Here is a 20,762-nt window from a genome sequence, read left to right on the forward strand (position 1 = left end):
ATAATATGCTATTGGAAGTGTATATGTGTGAGCATCTGTTAATGAACAATCCTCAAATGATTCAGGTGCTTTGTTCAGGTAAATACCCATTTGAGTCACTCAGTGGGGCCAAGATTTAACATCTAAGATGTCTGAATCAACTTCTGAAGTAATTATCCATTTATCTGTGATTGCATCTTATAAGATTGGAGATACTCCTGTGCTATAGAGAGCCTGCCATTTCTGATGGTATGGCAGCCCTTATATCGCTGGGTCTGTTGTAACCAGAGAGCAAACACGCTTGCGGTGAATGAAAATTATAAGGAAGAATTGAGAAGCCTGAGCAAGTTTTGGTGGCAATTGACAATAATGCCTCTTTTCTTCTGTAGTTTCCACCACTCATTTTGATTATCCCAGGCACTTAGAAAGGCTGCAGCAACACAAATTAATCTCAGAATAATGTGTGTGTGTGTGTGTGTGTGAAACTTTCAAGACAGTTCAAATTCCGTTTATGGTACTTTGGCAGTACAGGTCAACCCTACTTAGATCCCTGTTTAGGCTACAGACTCTTGAAGACTTCCAGTCGTACTGTGTTCAGTCACAGTCGGTATGTCCAGCCTCTTTCACAGTGGGGTCCCATCATCTCTGGAGCTTACTGTAGTGCAAATAAGTAACAGGTTTGTCTACCCTCACTAATGAGCTCCTTTGTTTTGAACAGAAAACAATAATAATCCCTAGCCTAGCATGAGGAATGCTTTGACCTTTTGAAAGTTGTGGGTTTGATCTGCAGGCCGTATTGTACTCAGTCTTCAAGTGGTGGAAATTAAGTACTGAGTGACTGACAGGGCTCCCATAGAAGGCAACAAACCTACCTACTTCAGAAATCGATCCTGGGAGCAGAGCAACCTGTCACACACAATCCATGCAGCCTTTCTCTAAACAAGTCTGATATTTTGAACCTTTAGCATCGTAATAACCATCCTTGAAACAGGATCTGTAATCTGCCCAAAGGTGATGCTGCTACTCTTCTGCTCTAATATTCCATCACATTTGCAAATATTGGTAATCTCCCACTCTGGCAAAACCCTATTGCATCATGTGTGATACAATATTTATCAGTATTTAGGGAAAGTATAAATGTATGTAATAAACTGCTCTATTCTTTAGCATTTTATGTGTATATATAAAAGTGAAACTAAGAACACATTTACAGTCTACCCAAACTTCACTTATTTTTCCAAGCATTGTTTATATCTTAAGTGAAGAGACAACCTGACCCTCACATATTACTTCGCCAAGCTGGCTGTCTTAGTATCTGCAAGACAAATAGAGTGTATTAGTTTTTACCTCTTTGCAGTACCTATTATATATGGTGCTTTTCAACTGCATATTATAAATGCAAGAGACCTTCTAGGTAATTTCTCTTGACAGTCATGTATTTTGTGCATGTAATCCTAACTCTTTTACATATTTTTTCTTGTTGTTTGTTACCACAGGAGAAGAAAATTTGCTGGCAATTTTGAAGAGGAGATGGTGGAAGTATATGATCCTGGGGATAATAGATATAGAAGCCAATTACCTGGTAGTCAAAGCTTATCAATACACCACTCTTACTAGTGTACAGGTAAGAACTCAAAGCATTTTCCCTTTTGACATAAGGTAATAGGCTTGATGTGGTCAGTGGTGCAGTCTCCATTGGCTTCGATGCACTGATAGCTATTTCCTGCCTGTGTCTTCTGTGTACTTTCTAATGCCATCTTGTAAGACACATTTTTTCATATTGGACTATTTTTATTACTCAGTATTTTCCAAACTGTACAAAAATATACTGGCTTTCTGTTTATTTTCCTGTGCTAAACCATTCATAATCACATTTTAAAAATAATTATTTAATCTGGTCCTTTAAGGAAATATTTTCCGATGGGCTGAAATGATTTCTTCTCACTTGATATTGTACTTGGAAAAAATACGAGCACTTCTTTTAGAATTCTGTAATTAGATCTGAGTGCAAAAGTTGTCATTAAGTAAGATGAATGTGGTTATGATGAAGTCGTATCTAATGCAAGCAGTTAGATGTGTTATGTTATATAACAGCTTAACTGCAACTATCAAAAAGTGTGCTCTCCCTTAAAAATTTATACATGCATTGAACAAAAGCTACGGTAGCAATTTCTCCAAAGATCTAACCTGTATATTTTAAATAAAAACACAAAGGCTCCTTCCCATTTCAGTGGAGAAGTGAATAACAGAAACTTTTTAAAGAGATTGGAAATAGTCTGTCTTGGTAAATCATTGCATACTTCATTGCTACTTGTTCTAAAACAAACCTACTCCCTTGTTAAGTTATCTCTAAATAACTGGGCAACACTAGATATTGTTCAGTGTATTTTACACCTTATTTGCCTGGTTTGCATTAGACCCAGTAAAATAGAGAAGCACCAGTTAATGTTCTGCAAAACCAAAGCGAATTAGGAATATATCTCTTCCATAGTTGAAAAGTGATATTGGAAAATACTGAGCTTGTTTAGCTGAATAAGAAGCAAAACTAGACGTATGAATTCAAGGAATCTGAATGTGCGGTTTATACTAAATATTCACAGATGCCTCTGCCGTCAGCATCTGGGTTTGACAATTCTTTGAAACATGCCCAGACAATGTAATATTGCTTTTAACACTTTTCTAAATCACATTACTCTGTTTAAAGCATAAATCCATGTAAACCTCATACTGTCTGATTTTATAGCTGCTAAAAGATTCAAAGGGAAAAGCAGAAGCTGAATTGCTTATTTTGCATGTTCAAGAGTGTCGGTCTGAGAGTTCTGAATTCCCACACAAGAGTGTGTTGGGTTTGTGTGTGGTGAGTTTTTTTGGGAGCAGGGAAGGGGACTACAGAGGTGGCTCCTGTGAGAAGCTTCTCAAAGCTCCCCCAGCTCCAAGTCGGATCCACCCCTGTGTCAAGGTCAGGCCAATTAGTGATGGTGGCTGCGCCTCTGTGATAACATATTTAAGAAAGGGAACCTGAGAGGAGGAGTCGGTGTGAAGGAAATACCTATGCTAACATGAGGTCAGTTGAAGAAAGGAGAAGGAGGAGGGGGCAGGGAGGTGCTCCAGAGCAGAGATCCCCTTGCAGCCCATGGTGAGAGAGCAGGCTGTCCCCCTGCAGCCCACAGAGGTCACTGGTGGAGCAGATGCCCACCTGCCACCCATGGAGAATCCCACACCGACGCAGCTGGCTGCACCCAAAGAAGGCTGGGACTCCGAGGGAAGCCCGTGTTGGAGCAGTTCAGGAAAAGCTGCAGCCCGTGGGAAGGACCCATGTTTGAAGGTTGTAGAGGACTGTCTCTTGCGAGAGGGACCCCATGCTGGAGCAGGGGAAGAGTGTGAAGAGTCCTCTCCCTGAGAAAGAAGGAGTGGCAGAAGCAACGGGTGATGAACTGACCGCAACCCCCATCCGTTTGGTGAGAGGAGGCAGAGAAATCAGCAGCAAAGCTCAGCCCAGGAAGAAGGAAGGGGTAGGGGGAAAGTGTTTTTAAGATATAGTGATGTCACTGGCCTACTCTGTTTGATTGGTAAATTAAGTGGTGATGGTGGTGTTCAAATTAAATTGATGTTCTTTTTCTTCCCCAATTGAGTCTGTCTTTTGCCTGTGATCATAATCAGTGAGTCATCCCTCCCTGTCCTTTTCTTGATTCCCAAGCCTTTTATTTTATTTTCTCCTCCCCACCCCTGAGGGGGAAGGAGTGAGCAAGCTACTTTGTGGTGCTTAGTTGCCCTCTGGGCTTAAACCACTACAAAGAGAAAAGCAAAAGCTGAATTTCTTGGTTTGTGTGTTCATTCATAGCAAGTAGGAATAGCAGACTGAGCAACATGATCCAGGTCATTAAATCCCATCTTCCACAGCCATCAACAAGCACATATCAGAGGTTCGTCTGACCAGATCCATGAAACACCAATTCCAGAAGATGCAAACCATCCTTCTTTTCTGCAATGAACATGGTCTTTAGTGTAAGAGATCAAAAACTATAGTGTGAGGATGAAGAAGGCACAAGAGTTCATGGGCATTGCCTGTGCCTCAGCAGGGAATTTGTTAGCTGAAATGAACTACGGTCTCTTTTTAGACTGAGAGAGAAAGGAAAGGTGGAACAGGAGAACTGTCATTGGAACAGACAGCATCATGACCATTTTAGACCTCTTCCACATAAAGATTACAATAGAGTTCAGGTCTCTTTCCCATGTAGCTTGAAAGAAGGAAGAGTTAGAAGCTCAAATTCCATTGAGCTTTTTTCCAGCAGTGGAATGAATGCAGTGTCTCTTTTTCCCATAGTTGTTCTAGACTGCTCAGATACACATGGAGTGATGGTGAGTACCTGTTGCCTTTTTAAATTCACTTCATGCCTTAATTTGAATGAGCTTCTACGTTTGGACAAGCCCAAAGACATGATGAGAATGGGACAAGTATGAGGTAATAGAAGATGTTGAATCAAATGACACATTTTGTGAAATGTAGCCAAACAACACCCTATTTCAGTTAGATGAAACAGAAGAAACTCAGAGGATTATTCAGCCTGAAACAGCATCGGTTGAAGTGCATAATGGTATGAAACGAAGACTGAAGAAGTGGAAATTAAAAGATGAAAAAAGGCAAGTTTTTCCTAGAGTTTGGTTTCTGAAGAAGCAGACAAGGACCACTCTCTCAAAAGCATCTTTCAAAAGGTCTGATCATGCAAGAACACTACCTGTGAGGCCATAAATGCTCCCTGGCATGTAGCAAAGAAGTGTTTAAATCTTTTCAGAACTGAGACCTGAGAAGCCATTGCTACCTACCACAATTCAGTTTGTATTTGACTGAAGGCTGTGGGAGCTATGCTGATGTATACATTGACTGAGAATCAAGTCCCTCATGTCAATTCAGAGGGATTTTATTCTCAACAGACTTTACACCAAGGCTTTTTATGGGGAGAATATATGAGTTTTGAAATTGTCACTTCAATCAATGAGAAATCTTACAGTATTTTTATAGTGGTGGTACATGAACCATTTCAGTAGGAAATCAGTTTTACAACATATACTTTTTGTCTACATGATATCTCTATTCCATCATGCAAAATTAACATGTGAGTGTACTAAGCTTGTGGCGCCTTTAGGCAAAAAAAGTTGATCCCAGAAAAAAGCCAAAGTTTAACTGTAAAGATATACCTTTATTACAGTTGATTTGCAGTTCTGCTTTCACAAAAACCTCCAAGCACTCAACAACTTTGTTTGCCAAGTATCTTAGGACTGTCAAAGTTTCTAGTTTAAGCTCCATCTTTGTTTTGTAATTGGTATTATCTCATCATGGTTCAAAGAAAAAACTGGAAATGGTGCCCTACTTTTCCCCACTCTTTCACACCCAAGTCTTCCCTATACTTTAAATTCTCTTTTGGTTTTGGTTTTGGTCTGGAAAAACAGAATTTGCTAATAAACCTTCCTATATGTCTTTCATCAGATGCCTTCAGAAACACAGTGAATGAGGACACACAGGCATAAATTAGAGATGAATATGTTACCTAACCTTTATGTTTGGACGTGCTTCTGATTATCTAAAATCCTCATGTACTCTGTAATTACTGTCTGAGAATGTTCACTCAGCTCCATCATAAGACGAAAATAAAGTCCTGTGAAGACTAGAAACAGATAATTTTCCTTTTTTTTCTTAAAAAAAAAAAAAGAACACAACAAACTAAATGATCTCACTTATAAACTAGGTGACATTAAAAAATTAGATTGAAAACCAATCCTCTGTTTATGTTTCAGGCATCAAGTTGTAGAACAGTTGCTAAGAATAAAATCCAAGGTACCCTTTAGGTACCTGCAGTGCAATCCAGGGGCAACTAGATTTAATAGAACAATCCAAGAAACCCACACCTCATTGTCTACATACCTAAATTGTCATAGACATCTAACATCCCCTGGTCTATGTGTACTAACCTCCTGCTCAGAACACAGTCTTGGGACACAAAAATGTGTGTTTGAATATCTCAGGTTGCTCCTTCTTTGGTAGCTTTAAGTTCTGGTTCTTTGCATGCCTCAAGTCCTTTTGTATTGATGGAGACGGATGCCTAAATACCTGCCTCCGTCTTAAAATTCAAAAGCTAAGTATTCCTACATTAGAGTACCCTGAGGAACCCAATGTGTTTGATATGATCTTAGCATGCCTCAAGTGCTTACAGAAAACCTAGAGTGCTTTTCAAATTGCAAGAGTAGAGCCACCTTTTACATAAAGCCATAGCTGTTAAACAGTAGCCCACAGAGAGGGTTTAAATTACCTCCATCTTAGCTGGAGAGATTCAAACTCAAGCTTCCCACAGCCATGAAAATGCTCAGGCTAGCAAGTGAAGACTGTTCTCTTGAGGGTACATTTAAAAATTGAGTATACACCAGGTAAAGGCACAGTAGTTTGTTGATGGATCCATTGAATATCCAAAACCATGTATTTCAAGAAGTGCCAGAAGTGCCAAAGACCAGTCACAGTTAATGATCTCAGATGCATGTGTCCTGATTCCCAGATGTCCAGAAACTTGCGAAATGATCTTTAGTTTCTCTTTGGTACATTGCACTAGATTTTGCAGCATTCTTGTGTGTCAGCTGCAGCAGGTGCAGAAAGTTCATTAAATACTCCCCTGTGTACACTAGCACCTGATCCCATGGACTTTTTTTTTTTAAAAACTGTCCACTTAACTTTCAGGAGTGCCTGTACTATTGCTTTCCATGTTTATCCTAATGTTTTTTAAAGCAACCCTGGTGTAGGCCTGTGGAAGGTTTAATAAATATTCAAGAAGGGTGTTTTAACTACTGTTAGAGACACCTTTTACACAGCAACAATTAGTTCCCCCCAGAGGGAATTAAAAGATTCTGAACTTCTTGCAGTTATTTAGATCTAGATATTTAATTAATTTGGAACTACATTTTGGCTTCAACTTCACTGTACTGCATTTACACATACACATACATCCTAACAAGTCCATAAGGTCTTCTACTAAGCCTATTATTATACTAATATTTGTAACCTTTGCTGCCAGAGAAGTGCTTTCTCATCCTACCAGACTGCATTGTGAGGCAGACTGTCCTCTCCCTTCTCCCCCATAGTCCCACCATTAATTAGCTCTTCTTTCAGCAATACACTGTTCTATCCACCTGCATATTACACTGTTGTGTTGCAGTCTCTAGAGGTAATGTTATCCTTTTTCTGTGTTACAATATCACATAGAAATCTGGACTATTTCTGCAAGACCTTGCATAGTGGTACTTTAGAATATGCATATGATGTCACAAGAAATAAGGCACTGTCGAAGAGAGAGCTATGTTTCTAAATAGTAATTTATTCCTTGGGCAATCAAGCCTTTGACTGGCATGATGAAAACAAAGGTAGTAAATGCTGGGATTTATAGACACCAGGAGACAGACAGTAAAACTACAATGCTAATGTTCTCAGCTACTCTTAGATCACTGTGAGGCTCAGCAGTACATCATACTTCCAATTACCTCTGGCAGTTTTCATACCTCAACAACTGCCACCAGAAAAGGGAAGGAGTCAGCAGTAGGTGCTTATTACAGGAGTGCTGGATGGCAATAGGCTTTACTTCGTTCTTGGTCCCTGTGGACTCAGTGTACACTGAGGCAGAAGGTTTGAGATAATCTGGGAAGTGAGGACCGGGGGATGTGCGATATGAAGTTGTTGATCCCCCTTGTCCAGTGCCCACTAAAGTGAAATATCTCAAAACCAGAGATAAATTCCACTCCTTCCCTTCCTTTCCCCATCCTATGCATGTAAGATTGACCGTACTTTCCGGTTTTGCTTCAGGGCAATGAGGGAATACTGCAATGTTAATAAGGTTTGCAGATCAGCATTGTGCAGAAGTGTTGCATACCATACATTTCTACTGTGGGGTGTATCTTGCATCTGATTTATTATTGTACTTCCAAGTCACTGTTCTGTCTTTTAACTGTGTTCCCTACCTGTGGTCTGCAAACCAGCCCCTACAGCATCCTCTGTCTCTGTATATGGTTTTGGAGTCATCTGAGCTCTCAGTATCCAGAGCTCCTGCCTCTAATCCTGAGCTAAAGTTTTTACTAGCATAAATATGCAAAATTTCATTAAAGGCAGTGGAACTGTGCCCATTACAACAGCAGAGATTTTGGCATTCTGAGCCCATTTTCCATATTCTTGCAGGTGAAATGAAAAAGCAAGGATTTTTCTGCAGGAGTCATCCATGATTTTTTTTTAGTCCAGGGTCTAATCCCCTGCATTGTTTACAGCAGCTGGTGACATGAAGTTTCTAGTAAGTAACCTTGAGAAAATGGTCTTCAAAGCCAGTGTTCAGTTATCTTAGAGAGAAGCAAACCAGAAAATAGTTCTTTTCTGCAGAAACATGTGACTGCTGGCAGAGCTGTCTGCTGTCTTAAAATGATCTTTTTCTGACAGTGGTATATGAAATGAGAGGAGGAAGGCAATTAAAGGAACAGACATTTTGGTGATCAGTTTGTTGGTAATCTTCCCGATATGTGAACAGATCATGTATGAGCAGAGCTGGAGTGCATGTATGTAATGAGAGGAGAGGATGAAAAGGTGTGTCCTAAGGGTGGGTTTTTTTCAAAAAAAGTTAAGATGTGATTACTGGTGTTGGTAGTAAAGCAGGTCCATCTATAGAGAGTTGAGATCAGAGAAACTGTGGGTTGGATGTGACCACCACCTTTCATTTAACATAACTTCAAGACATCGCTGAATTCCTTCCATATACACAGAAAGCTGGAGCTGTAGAAATCATCATCTTGGGTGTTGGCACATGGAAGTCAGATATAGATGAAGGTCTTTCACTAGTGAAAGTTTTGAGGGAGTTTCTGTGTCCACAGGGAAAAAGAGAAAATCCTGAGAACGAATTAAGGGAACTGATGGGATCAGTTATAGAAGTGTCAGTCATGTGGCCCCAAGAAAAAAAATTAGAGATCTTGTGGGCAAATTAAAGAGGCTTCAGACTGGGAGCAGTCTTCTGGCTTTTGTTTCTCTCATGTCATAGAAATTAAACTTTTTTTTTTTTTTTTTTGAACAAATGACATCACTAACTGATTCTTTCACCAGTCTCCCTACTTGGAGTACCCCACATTTTGACTGAATGAAAAAATTAATAGATTTAAAATTAATTTTGTGATTGTATAAAAACCAGGCAAGAAAGTGATTAAGTTGTGGTGAGATAGCAAATAGAAACAAGAAAGGTAAAAACAATGCTCCTTTTTTTTTTTTTTTTTTTAATTGCTTGAAATAACCCTGTCAGAAATGCTGCCAGCATCCACCACACCTTCCCTGCAGAGTTTCGGTCACAGGGTAGCGTAATTGCCATGCCATTCCCTTGTCAGCCAGCAGCCAGCTCTGTGAGGGTTCACATCTTGGCTGCTTTTGTATGGTTGAATCAAGTGTGTGTGGTTCTGTGAAGGTAGTGTGAAAACAGGCATAGAAAGAACCCTCAAATGGACATCAAACCCTTTCTTCCTTTGGAAGAACAAACCAAATGTCAGAAGATGTGTCTCGTACTGGATATAGCACTTGATGTTGTATTAAAGTTACCAGGTCGCATGCTGAAATTGAGTAGCCATCACATGTACTTGAAAATATAGTATTGGATGGATATGACACTGATTTTACTGATCCCTCTGCTCTGGAGAGCAGACTGAGTAGAGGGTGCAGCTGATTCTCCGCATGATTTGCCGGAGGGCAGTGCTAATGAGAAACTGCTAATGTGAAAAAAAAGGGCTTATAACTGGGGGCGAAAAAAATCCAATGAATGTTTAAAAAGGGAGATTCAGCCCAGCTGTTCCCATAGGAAGTTTGCTGACCATCCTTTTTCTTTTTGATATCACTGCAGATTAGCAGTTCACCCTCTGTCTTGCAGACCTTTCTTCTAAAGCTTGCCAGCACTTCTTTCCAATGACTAACAGTACATTCTTTCTATAGGTGTGCAAACACGTGCTGAATCTGTGAGATCAGAGACCAGATATTTACTCTTAGCAAGAGAATGTTTGTCTATCATTCACAAGTGTAGTAAAGTCAATATAATTTAACAAAGAAGTAATCAGAGGAAATACATTTCAACATTGTCTATCATCAGCAGATTTAGATGCAGTGTGGTATCTTTTAGAGTCAAAGAATAATCTTCAATCTCCACAACACAACATTTTTATAATAGAAAGGAGTTTCTGTAGGACAGTATATCAATACATTATATTTTTGTATCCTGCCTTCTAAAGCAGCCCAATTCAGAGCTGTCACTGATGAAAACCACAGATAAACATGGCAATGTCAAAGAACACAGTCTGCACCACATACTCCTTTCAGTTTTATTATCTTCCCATGGCAAAATAGGAAATGTTTTCTTTTAGTTTAGTGAGATCTGATAACTTCTGTGATTAAACATTGATTAAAATCAGGTCACTCATTAATTTAACATAGTGACAAGGTATGTAGTACCTTTTGAATAAGCAATTAAGAAGAAGGAAAATATCAGAGATGATTCTTAGGGAAATACTGGTAAACAACTGTCCTTTATGTACTATAAATGAAATTCAAGCTAAGCGTAATTTATCTTTGTTATTGTAAAAACTTCATAGTCAGAAAATTAACAATTAGGTTTGTTTGGGTTTTTTAATAGCTGAAATAACTAATAACAAACAAAAGAAAGAAAAATAAGAGAAAAATAAACAAGAAAGCCCTATTGCAGACCAGGTAATCCACAGTCTCGCATCTCTTGTTTGTAGAATGTATGTGCATTTTTTCTTCTACTAGAGAGGTTTATCTGAGGAAAAAAGAAGGGCAGAATGAATTTAGTCCTGTAGAAATGAAATGTAAAATACTTGAAAAATAGTTAAGCAATATACACCAGTTTGTCTTATTGTTTATGTTGTAGTAACCTATTTATTTCTGTCTATCCCATTGTTTAACTATATGGTATAAGCTAAGCACAATTCAAGAACTGTATAATGGTATAATGCCTATAAACGTTACCTACATTTAATGTTTATATCTGTTGATGCTGCAGTATTCCAAATTGCTGTTTGTGGATTGGACCTTGGACTGCCAACCCCAATGGGGTGTTTTCCAGCTGCTGTCAGCGTTGTTTGTTTGTGACAGGTTCTGTTCATGCATCCCTTCATGTTATGCTTAAAAGACACATCTTCACATACTTGAAAGCATAGGTATGTTTAAATATTTATGGAATGAGAGGAATTTTTAAAATCTTCCTCTAAAAGACTGTTAGTGGGAATTTACATGTTGAAGTACACATGCTGCAGGTACAAACAATTTTTTAAACAGGCTATTGAAATCACACTAGCACCCTAATATATCTCATATTCACAAGAAAATGTTCATTTTGTGCACTTAGCCTCGATTAGGTAAAGCAGCCCTCATCAGAGCTTCTGTCCCACAGTGAACATGCAGTGTCATATCCTGTGTGTAAGGTTGGCAAGGTGTTCCAGATATTAGAGGTTATAAATATCCACTGAGTCATTCTGTGTCTCTTGAGAGACAATAGTTAGTGGCTGAAAGGTGACATCTTAAATACTCTTAAATAAATTAATTAATTAAAAGTAAAAATTTTATTCTTAAATCTATTCTTAAATGCTGTTTGCATGAGTGACTGCAGCTTCTGATTTTGCAAAGTCAAATAGTTGATCCAATGATGGTTGAGGTTCACTTGCTCACCTTTGCACAGAAAAGAATTGGAAAGATGCTTGCAGACACTTACTGTCTTACTTAATAAGTGGTTTCTTAAAACACCTCTGTGCCTAACTGTTGCATCAGGCTTTCAGCTCTGGCTTCAGCAGTCATCTCTGAGGTGGTATGTGTATGTATGGAGAAGAGAGTGCTCAAATCCTAGGTGTTCACCTGAGGAAGGTGATGGCAGACTGCAGTACCTCTGGCTGGTCCTATTTTACTCATGTCCAGCTCTTAAGTTACATGTAAGGATGCCTCTTCTCTTCTCCAGTGCAAAGTTAATTGAGTTGGTATAACCTACTGGTTACTGGTGACTTCAGGACAGTGTGGAAGGAAACCATGTGCACTGAGCCAGGTAAAGGTGCCTCTTACTGGTGACAGATTTTGATTGCTTTCTCCAAGGTGATACAGGTGCCTGCCCATGTGAGCTTCTCCTCCACCTTATTTTGATGCCAGCAACCAGTTAAGTTAGACTCATAGAACAGCCCAGCTTGGAAGGGACCTCCAAAGGTCATCTGGTCCAACCTTTTGTGGGAAAGGGAGCCTAGATGAGATTATTTAGCATGCTGTCCAATCGCATCTTGAAAACCTCCAGTGAGGTTACCACATTCCTGGGGAAGTTGTTCCAGTGATTGATTGTTCCCAGTGTAAAAAATTTCTTTCTTATATCGAGATGAAACCTCTCCCAATGCAACTTTTATCCATTGCCCCTTGTCTTCTCCATGTGGCTCCTGATGAAGAGGGAGCTTCCACCTTCTTTGTAGCCACACTTTTTAAGTAGTGGAAAATTGTGATGAGGTCAGAAAACTGTGCGTTATGCTCACCTGTTCAATGCTGCACTGGGAGAGAATGGGATAGAGTCATTCACACCTTCAGGGGTAGCTGTGAGCAGTGTAAGGAGTAACTGCCTCCCGGCTGTTTGGTACCACCTTCCTTCCATCTTCAGCAGAGATGATGTGTGTGCACTGTGTGCCATCGCAGCTAATGAAGGACACATGTCCAGCATGTAGAGGGATGAGGACATGAGCTGTGGATTGAGAGGGGAGGTGTTGAGCTGTGTCCACATCCCATAGGTTACATGAAGACGGAGCTTCCTTCAGATATGCCACCTATTGCTGGTATGTGCTAGGGCTGTGTTGGTGAAGTGCAGAGATCCACAGCATATGAGAAGTGCACAGTGGACATTATCCATCCAGCAGTGACCATCTGTGCTGGCTAGAGGTGGGCCCTGTCCCCCTCCTTCCAGTGACAGAAGAAGGCTATGTGCCACCTCACCCCACCATGTGCCAGGATTTAATGCGTACGCCTGGTAGTCCTGCCACCACCCCTCCCTGCCCCAGGAGCTGACTGCTCCCAGCAGTGCAACTTCTGAAGTTGTTCTTTTTTATGTGTTGTCTTGTAAATGCATGTTTTTGCAAAGACTACTTTCTGAGAGTTAGCTGTGTTATATACTGTACACCTTACAGGCTTTTCAGAGGCAGAGCAGATGCCCTGTGCAGACAAAGGAGCTTGTTGCAGTTCTTTCACACCTTGTCCCTTTTTGTGTTTGGTCTGTGGTGTTTTGACGACTGCTGGAGGAAGTTTTTACTGTAAAGAGGCCTGACTGTGCCTTTTAGATGATTAGCTCTCATTTTAAATGCAGAACCTGCTTTTAGCACGGACCTTTCCCATTTGTAATTTCCCTCATCTGTTCTGCAGTTCTTTGAACTGCATGAGCCTCCCATGAGCAGTGTCATCCTGCTGCTGAACTGGTTCTCTTCTGAAGGCTTTTGCCACTCACTGCCTGGAGAATCTTTGAAATGATGTGTTTCCACTGCACACTCATTTTTCAAACAAAGTTTCAGGGAAATGATCCTTAGTCCAAAAATTGGCTTTTATATGTTTGCTGATCCCCCAAATTTTATATTTATTACATCAGTATCTTACATGTAAAGAATAATTTTCTAAGCACTGAAATTCTTCAAATCATCCAAAAGACTTTTTCTCTTCAGCTAACAAATGGACAGGCAAAAAAGTTAAAAGGGATGTGTCCATTATTCGATAATACATAGTGTGCTTCGTGGTAAGTCACACTGAGAGAACAAGTAGCAGGTAATAGGCCTAAAAGGAAGAAAAGCCAAACTGCATCATCTAAAACCAAAGTAATAACATCTGGAGTAGTTTTCCAGAACTATGGACACAGTCTCCTCCTTTGGTTGTTCCAGACATTTTCATTAGGAAGAAGATGCAGCCGTATAGCTCTGGTTCCTGCTACATCAATTGGCACTGAAGAGTAGCGTACCCTGCACAGTTTGTTAAATCCCACTGTTAGTCCACAGAATCGTGACGCTAAATTATCTGTATCTTTTTAAGAAGTGGGATAAAAGTCAAGTTTCTTTGGGTGCTTCTTACCCAGGATTTTTGTTTCCTGGTGACATACTGGTAGTTTCTAAAATGTATTTTCATTTGAAAATCTCAAGGTCCTCTCAAATATTTGTTGCGTTTCTTTTTTTTATCATGGGTTCTCTGGCTTTATTGCTGAGGGCCTCTGAAAAATAAATTAAAGATTGTGTTTCGTAACACTTCTTTGAGAAAGCTCTTACCCAGGGTCTATTGGCAAGAAGATTGAGTTTCTTGCACTGCAGGCAAGGTGGGTTTGTTTTGTGGGGTTTTTTTTTCCCTTCAGAGGCATATGGGATTGTATTTTCAAGGAGTTAACAGTCCCCACAGGGGGCAGATTTTTCATAAGTATTCTGCAGGCAGAAACCCCTTAATTTATACAGCCAGCTTTAATAAATCTGGTCAACTTGTGCATTATGAACATTCCTGCTAATTGGATCTGAAATGATTGAATTAAAGCATATGTCTAGACTGCAGGAAAACTGCTCTCAGTCTTTGTCTGTTAATCACCAGAGGTGAGGACCAGATGGAGTGGTGTGGCTCTCTTCTGGCCCAGGTTTTCTTCCCATGGATTTGAAATATGCATCTGAATCCAAGAGCAAGACAGTGCTTTTGGGTGTTCCCATAGAGCAACAGCTCTCCTGAATTCATGAAATAGTCATGAACAGAATAGTCTTATCCTCTGTCTGATGGATGACATAACCACTTGAATACACTTTCTGTCTGATAGAAAGTGCTATTACCAAATAAATAACACTGCTTCCCTCTGCTGGAATCTATCCTTGTATTTTAGGGCAAAATGTTAGCAGGTTGATTTGTTGATTTTTCCTCTTTTTCTTGACAGCTCCTAGACTGTTTTGTCATCCCAGTGGTGATACTGCTCTCCTGGTTCTTCTTACTGGTACGATACAAGGCAGTACACTTCATTGGGATTGTGGTCTGCATTCTGGGCATGGGCTGCATGGCAGGAGCAGATGTCCTTGTTGGGAGACAGCAAGGAGCAGGTGAGTAAGAATGGATGGGTTGTATGACCAAGTTCTGTTCAGAGAAGCCATTGACCAGAACATGTTAGCTTGGGACAAAAAAAAAAAAAAAGGGGAGAATTGGCAAGAAATCCCGTGCCTTCATGGATCTAAAACATTGCACCATTCAAAGTCGCTTCTTTGTCAGAAGGGACAGAGTAAGTCATCACTGACTTAGGGGTGACAAGCTAAATACTTGTAGTTTCATTCTGTCTTGGCTTAGTTGTTTGACTGCAAACCTCAGTTGCTTCCTTTCCAAACTGGCTACATCTTTGAGTCATATGCATCTCTCATATACACTGTGTTCTCTTACTTCTTGACTTTGCTCCTTTTTGGTACAGAGGTGGCATTGCTTGCTAGATGCTTAAAAACATCGAACCTACATACTAACTGTACCAACTGGGTTTGGCACACAGTCTTAAAGGTTTGGGATTTGCCTGCGTCACTGTTGAAAAGAACCTTCGTGTGTGTAAAATGTTCTTTTTTATGTGTGGCATCATATGAATAATGTGTCTGTAGCTATTAATGCAGATTAGTCAGAGTTAGATTTAATTGATCAACTTCCTCTGTCACATTGATTTCTCTAGTGCCATCCCAAATGATGTGGGAAGGCTGGAAATTCTTTTCAAAGATTGTCAATTAGGCACAGTTTTCATTCTTAATTAAAAGCACTGAATTGTGAGCTGAGCATAATATACTGGGATTTAAGATTCTTGACTCAGCTTTCTGAATACAAATGCAAGTGCTGTAAGGACTGCATTTGCCAGGATGCTACTAAATAAAACAAGGGAGTTTGTGACAGTACTAACCATATCTCCCTGCCCCCTTTCATCCGTCCTTTATCCTAACAGGAGACTTTTAGTTCATTGATCTCCTCCAGAAATAGCCCTGCCCCAGCTAAAAAGGAAAAAATTACTCTGTACTATCAAATCAGCCAGCCAAAGCTACATTGGGAATGACTGATTTCAGAGGGATTGGGGTTTCAGCCCTCGGTTCCAGAGGAAATATCCTGTGTCCCAGTAATCTGAAGAGTAACGTGCTAAGGCATGTGAGTTGTGGACATCGGCGGTAGCATGTGGGGCAGTGGACCTCAGTAAACAAGGAACAGGTTGAAGAACGTTGACACTTTGCTATCCAACTGCAATAAGTATTATTTGTCATATTAATTACTAAAGCACAGGTATAACTGTTAGGTAAATTTGTCCAGAAAAATCTGTTAACGTGCATTATTGCCTCTTAACTCAAACTATACATGAAAAACTGTGTCCATGCTTGTTGCTATGCAGAGAGACTTTTTTTTTTTTTTTTTTTTTTTAAGTGACAAAAGGATGTTATTAATGATGTTGTCTTTAACAGAGTAAAATAGGTAAGCTAGTTTAATTTATCTGAAGGGGTAAAACTATACATTAAAAATCTACAAATAAAAGGAAGTACTGTTAGCAAAAGAAAAAAAATCTTGAAACTCCTCATTAAATGGTTCTACACCATTTGTAGGATATTTCCTAGGACTCATTGAACAAAAAGGAATACATCAAAAGCAGTGATTCAGTAAACTTTGTTTAATTCCTCAGTAAACTTTGTTTATCCTATATTTTAGGGAACAAGATCTGTTGACACCTCTTGACTGTATTATTCACTGTATTAGAAGTGCCCTAAGGCCCTGCTAGGCACCTACTGCATGTACCAATCTGGCCTGCCAACTCTTACAGTAAGGGAACATGAACTGGAAATGCATCACTGAGAGATTAACAGGCATTTTTCAAACTATCTGCAGGAATTAGGTATAATGTGCAGACAAGCTCTCAACTTTCAATAAATATATGGTAGTTTACCTCTTGTTATTGTATTCTGACTCGTGTTTTGCACATTACTCAATGGGAAAAGCAATTACTATGAAGTACTTTGTGCTCTATCACCTTACATGCCAACTGTACCTTAAAATAACACTTCCCTGAACTAGCACCCCTGAGGTACCTTGGTACTTGAGCTCCTATAATACACAGGGGTCTAAGACACAGAGGTCTAAGTGTTTCATCTAGATTTTCCAAAGCACTTCACAGCTTTAGCTTACCACAGTCTCTGAAAACCGGTCACTTCAGTCCTGGTAATAAGTGTATGAGAGTATGTTTAGTCTAAGATGGGACACATTGAGACTGATTTTTAGATACTATGATCATCAGTAATTACAACCAAAAGCAAAGAGAAACACCTCTTAATGTTGGGAGTTAAGGTTAAAAAGCAGCAAAGTGGTCTAGTGAGAGTGTGAAAAGCAATCATGTCAGAACATAGTTCATATTTAAATGATTTCTGTTACCCTATAGTGTTATAACTAGTCCCCAAACATTAGCTGGTCTCTGGACTGTATGACTTTTGCTTCCAGAGAACATTAAATATGGTAACTGTGATTAATGTAAAGCATGTTCTGCCAAGCTGTGCCTTGTGTTTCTTCAGAAGAATGACCCACGCCATTAAACTGGTCAAGTACGACTGTATTAGCCTGAAAGTCTTTAGAATGCCTCTAGTCAGTTGATACATATTTCCGCAGTAATTAAACCAGTAGATGCATGTGAATTTTACATCCATGAAAATATGTCCATAAGGATATGTCAGTCTTGGGGGAAAGTTCCTAAGTCAGCCTCTTGAGGAAGCAAAGAAAAGGTATTTGACAACCAGGATGCTAGGAATTTTTAGGAAAGAAACCAATAATATAGTATAAAACATTTTTATGCCAGTATATAAAGTTTTGATGCACTAACTTCTTGAGTACCATGTAGTACTGTAGTCACTGCATCTCAAAAAGAAATGACCAGAAAATAAGCCTATAGAAGCAATGGAGAAAGGGGAGAAAAGTGTTCAAGGGCATGAAGTGGCTTCAGGATGAAGAGACTGTAGGGAGACTGGGATTTTTCATCTCTCAGAAAAGACAAGAAAGAGACAGAACATGATAAAGGTACATTAAGTCTTCAGTGGTATGGAGAGGGTCAAAATATAGAGTGACTTAAATATTTCTTATAATCAGAAAATTATGGGATGCCCAATATAATTTTGAGGTATCAGGCTTAAAAGCTAAAAACATGAAGTACTTTTAAATAGTAGCCTGAAAATACACAAACTTTACACAAATTAATGACAAATCCTTCAAGATCTATTAAGTTTGATGGTTTAATGCAACTTCTATCTCAGAAAATCCCTAATCTACTGAGAAGTGGGTTATAAAAAAACCTCTGTGCTTCCCTATTTCTTCATGCTTTCCTCAGTCACCCTGTGCTGCCTGGTGCCAGAGGAGGGTCCTGGGTTGGGCAGACCCATGCTCTGACCAGATCTTGGCTTCCTCTTCTGGGAAATCCCCTAAGGGTGAGGCTCACTCTCTCTGAACATGAGCCATTGTCCCCACTTTGGGGACAGCCATTGTGGTGTGGTGCTTGGGGCCATCCCATCTTTATGAAAACACTTAGCTACTGAACTGTCTTTGTCTCACAGATGCAGAAGGATGATATTTTTGTCTCAGCAGTTCAGCACAGCCGAGCTCTAAGGTCAAAAGTTTTTTCAGCAGTACTTCTCCAAAGTGTCAGTGAGTAGCTGTAATAAATACCAAATGAGTGAGCTCAGTGAGGGATGATTGGAGGCACTGTAGAACATTAAATGCATCAGGGGTATGAAGAGGTTTTGTAAAGTGCTGATGCTTATTTTAAATTAAGGGCATCTTCTGTGGCTGATTGCAAAAGGAAGCTAAAAGGAAAATAAGTACCAAATCTTAAAAAGATAAATGGTCAAATATAAACATGCTGTCAGTCAAGGCACATGCAAAACAGAAATTCAGTGAGAGACTGGATGAGTATGTGAGAGAGAAATCTAGTAATGTTTTCTAAATACACAGAAGCCACTTCTCCTCTGAGCTGAAAATGTTGCAAACTAAGGGAGTATTACTGGGAGTATTTTAAACATTTACCTGGTTCCTATTTGTCCCTAAACAACTTATACTTTTCTGGTGCTTAGATAGCCAGCATTGGAGACAGGACACTGGATAAATGAACCCTTGATGTGTCCTCTTATGAAAGTTTTTATTTTCATAAATTTAATCTCATTTGGAAATTTCAGCACTGTAGTTTGGAATGAAAACTCAAGGCTTAAAAGAACTCCATAAAGAAGAATGTTGAAAAGATCATTTTGAACCAATCTGAATGCTTGGCTTCCATTTTTATTTATGGCAGTGTGTATTTTACAAATCAATAACAATAAAACTTAAAAAGGCAGGAACTCAAAAAATAGATCAAGAGATATTTTAAAAGAAAACAATATTTCTTTCAAAAAAACTCAAAACAGTCTAGTACTTCAGCATTTCTACTAAATCTTTTCAAAGGAAATTCCATTATATCCAGACTTTCAGAATATAGTTCTGCAGCAATGTCTGACAGCTTTGTGAAGCTGCAGCTCTTGTAGAAATCATTTAACAAGCCATATGTGCAGAGGGAATCGCATGCATCAGTTTGCAAAGCCAGAGCTTCAGTTTTCAAGCTGGAACCTGATCTTGATCAAACCTCCCTTCAGGCCTCCCCATCCCCCCAGTAATAAAAGCCTCCAAGACTTAAAAAGATTTCAAACAGTCTTTGATGATACAATGCTTTAGTAATTATATATACCTGGAGGTACTAAAAATATATCTTGGTGTTCACTGCATGCATTAGGTGCTGCTGTGTTAATTGAACCTCTTTTAAAAATCTGTCATTATCATCACCCTGTCTACACCCCATCCTTTCTCCTCTCTTTCTTGTCAGACAGCTTCATGTGAGAATGAGGTCAATATTGGGGTTGTAATGATTTCTTCACTCTTTTCACAGGTACATGAAATTTTTCAGTTGGTTTCACATCTAAATACTGGACATGTTTTTAGGTTGTTAGATTTCAAGATGATATGCAAACTGCTCTATATATCTGTGTCACGTTCGTATCTAAAAAAAAAAAAAAGGATTAGTTACTGAAGAGTGCTACTTGGTTTCTCTGTTTTTTTTTTATATTTTTGAGATTCATTCAGATTCTCTTATACACAGCAAGAATAATGCTCTCCCTTTGCTTCTGCTGGATTTTGCTGAGTTATTGAATGAAAACTGTTAAAATCACAGAACATTTGTGTTCAGCTTATTAACCCAGATATGGGCTGTTTGGCAACTGAGGATTGAAATCCGTAGGGAAAAACTTGCAATGGTTCTAGACAAAATATGGTTGTTTTGAGACATTCTGATTTTTTCCGTTTATTTTTAGGTGAAAATAAACTGATAGGGGATCTCTTAGTACTGGGCGGAGCAACGCTATACGGCATCTCAAACGTTTGTGAGGAGTATATTGTCCGAAATCTGAGTCGAGTGGAATTCCTGGGCATGATCGGACTCTTTGGCTCCTTCTTCAGTGGAATTCAGCTGTAAGTGAACAGGTTTGAACCCCAAGGTCATTCAAATAAGAGCAGCTGTTGCCTCTCTTCGAAGGTAGCCATTTCCTATGGAGAGTAGGTGTCCTCTAATTCTGGAATTTGCATTGGTTTTCGTATTTTAGATTGGCGGGGTTGAATAATAACACAAATTTGTATCTAAGTATTCTGATTCAAGGACTGGTGTCCCTGAGTTATACTCTTTTAACAAGGTGGC

General features: G+C 39.4%; 1 protein-coding gene across 1 annotated transcript in view; it reads left to right on the forward strand.

Moving 5' to 3' along the window:
- Positions 1–20,762, forward strand: part of SLC35F1 (solute carrier family 35 member F1) — a 235,020-nt gene that overhangs the window by 178,955 nt on the left and 35,303 nt on the right. Inside the window, exons 3-5 of the mRNA XM_026845819.1 lie at positions 1,476–1,603; positions 14,946–15,105; positions 20,383–20,539. Coding sequence (XP_026701620.1) covers positions 1,476–1,603; positions 14,946–15,105; positions 20,383–20,539 — 445 coding nt within the window. The remainder of the gene's footprint in view (positions 1–1,475; positions 1,604–14,945; positions 15,106–20,382; positions 20,540–20,762) is intronic.

The sequence above is a fragment of the Athene cunicularia genome (genome assembly GCF_003259725.1).
Source record: "Athene cunicularia isolate RWA chromosome 3 unlocalized genomic scaffold, athCun1 chr3_part1, whole genome shotgun sequence".
Taxonomy (NCBI): Eukaryota; Metazoa; Chordata; class Aves; order Strigiformes; family Strigidae; genus Athene; species Athene cunicularia.